The sequence below is a fragment of the Lupinus angustifolius genome, unplaced genomic scaffold, assembly GCF_001865875.1.
Source record: "Lupinus angustifolius cultivar Tanjil unplaced genomic scaffold, LupAngTanjil_v1.0 Scaffold_385, whole genome shotgun sequence".
Lineage (NCBI taxonomy): Eukaryota > Viridiplantae > Streptophyta > Magnoliopsida > Fabales > Fabaceae > Lupinus > Lupinus angustifolius.
The window spans coordinates 108,140-117,178 of record NW_017727794.1 but is presented as its reverse complement, the minus strand read 5'-3'; the positions used below and the strand labels follow the sequence as shown (position 1 = coordinate 117,178).

General features: G+C 33.2%; 1 protein-coding gene across 1 annotated transcript; it reads right to left on the bottom strand.

Annotated features, from left to right (window-relative positions):
* Positions 1 to 6,137: 6,137 nt before the first annotated feature.
* LOC109341173 lies at positions 6,138 to 7,983 on the bottom strand. Its single transcript, XM_019579015.1, has 3 exons — positions 7,853 to 7,983; positions 7,496 to 7,584; positions 6,138 to 6,477 (listed from the first exon to the last, which is right to left on the bottom strand). The coding sequence occupies exons 1-3, from the start codon at positions 7,877 to 7,879 to the stop codon at positions 6,324 to 6,326; spliced, it is 270 nt and encodes an 89-aa protein (XP_019434560.1). The 5' UTR covers positions 7,880 to 7,983; the 3' UTR covers positions 6,138 to 6,323.
* Positions 7,984 to 9,039: the final 1,056 nt, after the last annotated feature.

The following is a 9,039-nucleotide window of genomic DNA, read 5'->3' as shown; positions in this document are numbered from 1 at the left end:
CTTGATTTGTTGCTCCACTTTCATGGTCTTTTGTACCAAATCCACATGTTCCACATAAGGTGCAACTCCACCACATCTCGGATTTCTGGATTCAGCCCATGAAGGATTCTAGCCATTGTTGTCTCTTGGTCCTTATTAAGGTTGGACCTTAGCAAGGTCAGCTACATGGCCTTGAAGTATTCATCCACGATTTACGATCCTTGGGTGAGTCTTTGTAGCTTGTTGTGCACATCTCTTTGGAAAGAACGAGGTACAAACCTCTTCCTCATTACCATTTTCGTTTCACCCCAGGTGTCCACAGCTACATCTCCACACCTTCTTCTATCCTTTTGGAATGGATCCCACCACACCATGACATATTCTTTAAATTCAAGGGCTGCCACCTTCATTTTCTTCCCCTCCAAATAATGATGACAATCAAAGACGTGTTCCATCTTTAATTCCCATTCCAAATAGGCTTCTAGATCATTCATCCAAAAAAAAAACTAAGGACTTTGATCTTAACTCCATCTAGGCCTCCTTCATGCCTTCTATGTCCATGGTTTGGACTAGAATGACCATAGTTTTCATCATCATGTGCATGATCTATATGCCTTATCATCTTCTCTCTATCATGGGCACTTGAAGAGTTGTGCCTATAACTTTGTCTACTCTCATCTTGTCTCTCCTCCCTCGGCCTCTCCCTTCTAGGCCTCCTCCTTTGCCTTCTTTCATGGTCAATTGAGTCACCATGTCTCTCATCAAACCTCTTATCATAATGAATCCTCAAATCCTCCAATTGTCTTTAGAGTGTTTGGAATTAGGCATTCATCATGTTTTGGAGTGTCACGGTGAAAGAGGCTGACCTTGGTGAAATTGTGGGGCTCCTTTCTGGACTAGACATTTTTCAAGCTAAAACTAGCTTCGATGACCACTTGATGTGAACCTCTTAGGATTGCCTTTGTTTTAGGATCATTTTTAGCTAGAAAATTATGAGTTTTGGAATTAGAATTTGGTTTTGATGTTGATAAAGTTTGTAGGCTAATTTTTTAGTTGATTTGTGTGTAGTAAATAGTTTAGGATTTTGGATGAATATTTGGTTCGGTTTGTGAGTAGTATTTAGGCTAGGCTTGTGTATGTTTAGGGATGTAAGGCTTATGGACTTGGGAAGGTATTTGTGTTTGTTTGGATGAAGGTGTGTGTGTAGGGATGGATGATCACGGTTGGGTATGTTTTATAGGTATGAAGGCTTTGGTTGAGTATGGTGTTTAAGGGATGATCTTGGTTTGAATGTTTAAGGAATATAGTGGATGGGTGGTATGATGATGATGATGTAAAAGATGATTTATGTAGAATATGGTCACGGTTCGAAATGGATGGTGTGGAAAATGATTTGATTTGTGTGTGAGGCACGTTGCATGTGGAAAAGAATGAAAGGTTAAGCGCCACAAGTATGGAATACTTGATAAGCCAAGTGATGTTCGCCATAAGCTAGGAAGCTTGATAAGAACTACAATGGTGGTCATGGCCAACCCAAGGCTTTTAGGAGAATCCTCTCAACTAAAATACACAATTTTTATCCAAATTAAACTTAATTCATTCATGTTGAAAAGGAATATATAAATAGGTGAATTTTGAAATTTGAAATCCTAATTAAAACATGTAATTAAATGGTGTTGGTTGGAATTTAATGGTTTATTTGATTTGGCCTTGTTTTGGCTGAAATTCCCTCGAAGCAATTAGCCATGTTACTATTTGAAATTGACAATTTGAATGAGCTTGATTTCTTGCACGGCTGGATAGATTTCCTTAGGAAATGGTCTTCAAAAGGAAAGTTCATATTTGGTGAATTAACTCTTAATTTTCCATGTTCTTGGTCGTGGGAAACTTGAATGATATGGATGGTCTTGTATCCATGCAAATATGAATTGAAAAGATGGAGATTGTCGAAGGATTCACACGCCTACTTGGTTGAAGGGCCTTGAATGAGTCTTGATTACTTACCTTTTTGAATGATTCTTGACTTGAATGAGACTTGATTCGTTGCCTTTCTCGCATGATCCTTGTTTTGAATGCCTTGAATGAGATTTGATGAGTTTGAACCGAATTTGGAATGGTCATTGGCTTTCAAGTCGTTCTTGATTCATGCCTAAACCTAATGGCTTCCACAAGAATAGATTAAATTGTGCTTCATATATTTCTAGGTTGATTGGGTTGATAAAAACATGCCTTATTTGACTTCCTCCACGCCAATTTGAACTTGGCTTACCAATGCTATCTCCTTACTTAATTACTATGATGATTCTACATGGTCTCCTAGTACTTAATTTCTTGGCCACTATTGGACCATGTTACAAGGAAATAAAATACATTTCCAACCCCCATATTACATGATTTTAATGAAACTAAATAAAATACTTAGACAATAATTAAAATAACTCCTAAGACTACCCATGAGAGTTATTCTCATTTATTCATGCAATAAAGTAAAATAAACTACCTTATAAAAGCTAAGCACAAAAATATTCTTCATCCATGTAATCTCCAGCGTCAACTGAGTCTTTTGTGACAGGAGTCCTGATTTGACTTTGACCCTAGTCCTAGGACTTTCTTGACCTTTCTTGCCCCTGGACTCATAACTTGGCCTAGGTTGATTCACATCAATAGCTAGAAGCCCAAGACCATTGGTCTGAGTAAAGAACAAGTGATTTGTGAAAGATGAGATAGAGTGACAGTTACGAAGGGAAAGTGGTTCTTTACATAAAGTTGTTGTAGCCTTTTAGGTGTCAAAAGAAAAAGTGGGTAGCTCGAATTGGACCGGGTAAGACTAACCTAAGCTCGGTTTAAAAAGGCTTAGTCAATTCGAGCTAAAAAGCTCGGTTTTAATAAAATGAACCTAATAATGTACTCAGGCCCTACAATTTTTCAGACTTTGGTGATCTAACCCAATATAATGGGCCCATTATGACAAGTCTACATAAAATAAAGACATTCCATTATTTTTGTTCTTTAGAAACAAAAATATATCAAATGAACGTGATGTAGGGGACTTTCTTAGAATATGATGACTGCCTGCCAAATGTTTTATTATTTTGAATGATGGATGACCAAGTTGAGATAGATTGGAGACTGGTGATGTGAGGATGAGAGGCTCCAGTGTCCATGATCCAACTGAAATTCTGCACATGTGACTGATCAGTAGTCATATGCATAGAAGGCCTGGTTCCATTTTTCCTATGATACCCATTGATTTTGTAGCACTTCTTTGTAACATGGCCATGTTTTTCACAAAATTGGCAGATGACTTATTTATCAAGAATATATGCTAATGAGGATGTTGGTCCATTGAACTGTGGCTTGTACCTTGTCTCCCCTTTGTGTTGTGTGACAACATTAGCTGTAGCAACTAATGTGTTGGAGATATGAAGATTGCCACGAGAGAAGATTGTTTCAAATCCATAAGTTATTCACGCAGTTCAATATAGATGATAGGTGATTCCATACTGCATAATACATCTGATATTTCTTTATAATCAGCACTTAGTCCATTCAATGTATGAATGACTAAATGAATGTTGTCAAAAGGATTGTCAATAATGGAGAGTTCATTAGCAATTGCCTTTATCCCTTGTAGATAGGTCAGCCATAGACTGTGTACCTTTGGTAAATGTTGTGATGCGCTACTTTAAGGCCATAATACGAACTCTGGATCGACTTGCATTCATATTTTTTGAGTGTCTCCCATGCATGTTGTGTTGTTTTTACACTGCCAAGGTGAGTGACCACAATAGCAGCCACATAACAGACAATGTCATGCAAGATTAGTTGATCTGTATGAACCTAGTGAGTGTATGATGGATTGGTGGTGGTGGTATTGGTCTCCAATTGTTTTTCTAGGAAGGGCAGACTGCCATCTATGTAGCCCAACATATCATATCCTTTTAGGAGGGATAGAAACTAAAGGCACCATGCAGGGTAATTATCACCATCAAATTTAATGTATAATTGAGAGCCAACATTTAATACCACTAGCTTATCAATGGTACTCGAAGAAGTGTTGTTTGGGATGACATCGTTTTCGGATGTGGAGGAACTCGTTGAGATAGTAGGATTGAAAGAAAGTAAAAAAGAGAAAAAAATGGTGCAGTTATGCTATACTGCTCTTGATACCATGAAAAGTTTGTATCATTGCATAATTTTGATAAGTTGATTACGAAGATATATAGATTAGATGAATGATTCGAAACTCTAGCTTAATCCTAGAAACTAGGAGATGATGTAGCCTAACCAACTCCTCATTGTCAGCTACACCAACAATCTTCAACTACTGCATAATTAGTTTATGGAGATAAAGCTTTGACTGGTTCTGGCTTATCCATTAATGAAACCAAACATGTTTTCCACATTTTCATTTCTTGAACATAAAAATTGATTTCAAGAAATGAAAATATGAGAAGTTTTCACAAAGCAAACAAACCCTTGTTACAAGTAGAGTTGTCAAAATGGGCTATCCAGATGGATTTGAGGTAGCCTACATATGGTTATGACTAAACCAAATTAGGCTAAAAAGTGTAGGTACAATTTATGTAAATCAAATTATAGCCTAAACTTGTCCTAAATAGGTTATGGTCGGTCGATCGATCCATATACTATTAAAAAATTAACATATTTAATCTATTTTTTAAATATATATAATTTCATATTAATGTATAACTTTTTTTTAATATATATGTTATGCATAATTCAACCAAACTCATAGATCTAATGCCTTATATTTGAATTAAAATGTGATGTCAAATTCACTTATATGATTTTTAACATAACATATTTATTAAATCTCTTATTTCTATTGGACTCTAATTTCCTAACACAATACAATTTGTTACTTCACTTTAATATATAAACATTTGGACACTATAAAAATAATATCATGTTAGTTTATAGTTTTTGTATAAGCAAATTGTACTAAAAGAAGCACAATAAATGTTAATCCAATACGAGAAAATATCATTTGGAAATCCTTTTTGAATACATAGTTATACTAGCTTTTGGATTATTACACCAATTAGCAAACACTAAAGAAGAAAGATCTAATTTTGAAAGGAATCAAGTCCAAGATCCGCTTGGATCAAATTCAAAATATGCACATAACTCGCATCCTTATCAACAAAAATTGAATCATTTCTCGTAATACAAATAGACCACACCACAACAAACTACAACATTCTCCATAACTTAGATCCTTTAGAATTTGTACCAATAGCATCATGCATATTCAAAGACTATAATTGTTGTAGGACTTGGGCATAGAAACTTGAAGTCAAGAATAAACACATTTCCAAACCCAACTAAGAAAAAGAAATTCAATAGATTCATCATGTTTCTTGCAAATGACACACACTTTACCTTCAATCTCATTGATAATGTTTCATTTGAATAACTCAATCATGTCAGTTTAGAGTAATAGTAGTATAGACTTAAGTTTAGAAGGAGCTCTATATGTCAATATAATCATCAACATAATATATGATCATTCTTTACTTTTTATATGAAGATCTTTTATATTTTCGTTATCAATACCTAGCACGATTTAAAATAGTAAATAATTATGTTATCTTTTAGTTTGGTTGTAAAAATTATTTATTACATTTTTTGTTGTAAAAGTTAAATCTAATTAAATACACTATTAAGAAAGGAAAAATAGAAACTATATGATTTAATATTTCTCTCATTTAATTTGATATACTATTTTGCTATTGGCTTAAAAGTACATTATGAAATATAGTACATAATATAATATTTCAATTTATAACATTATTACAATTTGTAAATATTTATATTATAGATATTACTCTTTTTTTTGTTCAAAGTTTATAACACCCATATTTATTATCTAGTTTTTATTATAAGTTTTTAGTACCATTATGTTATAAAATAATCTTCACCTAAGGCTTATTGCCAAGCCAAAAGTCTTAAAAAGAAGAGAAAAAAATGGATAGCCCAAACCCGCCTAAACCTCATTTCAATATAGTCTGGTTGGTCCAAACTAAAAAACCCAGATTCAATAAAAAAAATATCTAATAGGGCTTATTTTTCAGACTTTACAGTTCCGGCCAGCAGTTTTTGACGCATCTAGTTGCAAGATGAAGCCAGACAAGTTAATAGCATAAAATACAGCAATCATTATCCACCAAACAGTCAAACATGGGATTGTTACTCTCAACCACAGCATATATGCTGCTTAGCCTGAGAGATCAGACACATTTTGTATTATAAATGGACCATAATTATCAATCATAGTAGAGTTCACATCTCAAATTAAGTTCTGTTTATTCAAAGCACACTTAATTGCGACTTGGGTCAGTGAAGAAGCGGTTGAGGGAAGGCATGATCTCTGGCTCTCTGTTTCGTGCAAACTTCCTCAAGAAATTCTCTGCATACTTCTCTCCCTCCGCGAAGTTATCAAGCACTCCAGCAGCCCTGTTCACCTTGTTCACTCTAATTACATGAAAAGGAAAAAGCAAATGTCAATTATTCCATCAATGACCAAATACTTCACCTCAGATAGCAACATCTTACAACGATGAGTGACACAATGCTTTACAAATTTGATATGTTACTTTCTTCTCGGCTTCTCGCTTTCAATTGATGGCTGCTTAGTTGAAAATCAAGATGTGTTGACTAAATAGAATGAAACAGGGTGCTCTGTTCTATTGTCTTTGACATCACTTTTAGTTAAACCAAAATGTCTCACTTTTTAACCAAATGTCATGTTTGATTCTATTTATAAAGTAGATCAAACATAAAATAAAACTCATGTTATGTTCAGTCCCATTTTACAATGTCTTCAAATGCTACCGAAGTTCTAACCTTTCAACTGAACTAGCCAATATAAGTTCTAATTCCCATTTGAATGACTCTAGTCATACTTTAACTGACTCCACCAATCTAAGTAAGAAATTTTATCAATCAATAAGTGTTGCCAATACTAGACACCTTCTCAGAAATGAATCCTCCTTTACAAGTTCATACCTTTTTTCATTCATTTTTTCTTCCATAATTCTAACCAATGTTTTAAATTGTTGGCACGGTTGTGTCGCAGGAAATTGTAGGAAAATGCAGTAGATGCGGCCACAATTACAGTCGCAATGCCGCTGGAAGACTCTCCAAACCACAATACTGTGGATTGCAACTTAAAACAGTTATTACTAAAAATAGTAAGGGCTATTGATCCCATAATCCCCCGATCTCTTCCTTGACCAATTCTTGAAAAATCAGACAAGTATGTCAATGTAAAAATTGAGAAGTTTAACCAATTTTTTAATAAAAAAAACAGTAAGTCTTTTTTCACCTCTACTCCGCAATCCCTAATAATTAAAATCGCCACCTCACAGTATATTTTGAAATGAAATCAATAAATAAATAAAAACTAACACCACAAACAATTAAAAACAAAAATATTCCACTATAATAGACTTGCAGTATCAAGAGTGAAAAGAAAGCAAGAAAGAGAGACCTGACTTCAGGGTTGATACAGATATTACGAACGAGCTGAAATCCACAGATCCCAACTGCAAGTCCAACAGCCGCAAATAGAGGATACACCTACAAATCAACCACAATAATACTAATAATAATTAAAATGAATAAGAATAGTAACAAATGTATGATAAAAATAAATAAAAAAGAGGATCCACTTACTTCAAGACAAACTTATCTCATATCTTAGCCATCAATCTTAGTAAAATATAATATTTTAGATTACTCACTAATTCAAACTTCATTAGAGTTGATGGCTAAGATATGAAGTTTAAACTTACTCAGATCAAGTGGATCCCCTCCCAAACAAGAAAAGAAATTAATAGGACTGCACCTCGGGTCTGAGCCAGCGACTAGCCATGGATTATTGCAGCGTTCTAACTTGGAAAGGAAAAAAGGGAGAGAGTGATTGCAACAGTAGAAGATAAGTGATAGAAAGAGGAGTGAGTAAGTAATGGAGGAAAACTTAATATTTGTATTAATTTTTAAATTTATGTTATTATTTTTATCAATAGAAATGAATGTAGTAAATGAAATGACAGACATTAAATGATTCAGATAAGGTCAGGATACCGCGTCAGACTTAAACAGCCAATTATTAGACTCCACGTACACTGTACATTTAAGTGTTTTTTATTTTCCTGATTTTTGAAAACCAAGTGGGAGTTAAAAATATTTCTGCCCATAATGACTTGCTGTTTATGATATAGTATTCTATTCACTTTCCGCTACTAGTATTGGTTACGGCATATTTTATTCATGAATGGGTCATCATATACATGAGATTATTGGTATCCTAATATAGTAGTTTAATTGATAGTTATATTGTATATTATTGAAATTACATATTTGTCTTTATTATTTTATATTAATGTTGACATGAATGTGGTAATTATTTTAATTTAGATTTAGAGTGTAAAATCTATACACTGACAGTATAAAGATTTATGTACATGCATTTTATCATCTATTATTCATTTAGATTAGTTTTTTTTAAAATCAATCATAATTAAATATCTATGGTGGATGATGCAATAATAGTGTATAAAACTAATACACTGTTAATACATACATCTTTTTCTCTTAAAGTAAAATGTAACTTTATGATAGAACATGTTTTAGTGAGAGAATTATAAGATTGTCCGAGTGAAGGATTAAGATGTAGAGTAATAAGAAAATTGAATGTTCAAATTCTATCTATTGAAAATAATATCTTATTAATATTTACCTATAAAAAAAGAATATATTTTTATTTTGATTTTAGAAATATAAACAAAACAACAATAGTATCACTCGGATGATATTTTTGTAATTTTAAATAAAATTGAATGATTTGAGAAGAATAATTCCATCTGTGTGATTGTTCTGTAGTTAGATTCATTGACTTTTGAATTGAACTAGCCACTGGTTTTCATAACCATAGTTTATTGAGAGTATTCTGTTGGCAATAACTTTAAAAGAAAACTAGTTTGTTTTACTCCACCACGATCATGAAATATATTATATGAATTGAAAGAGAAA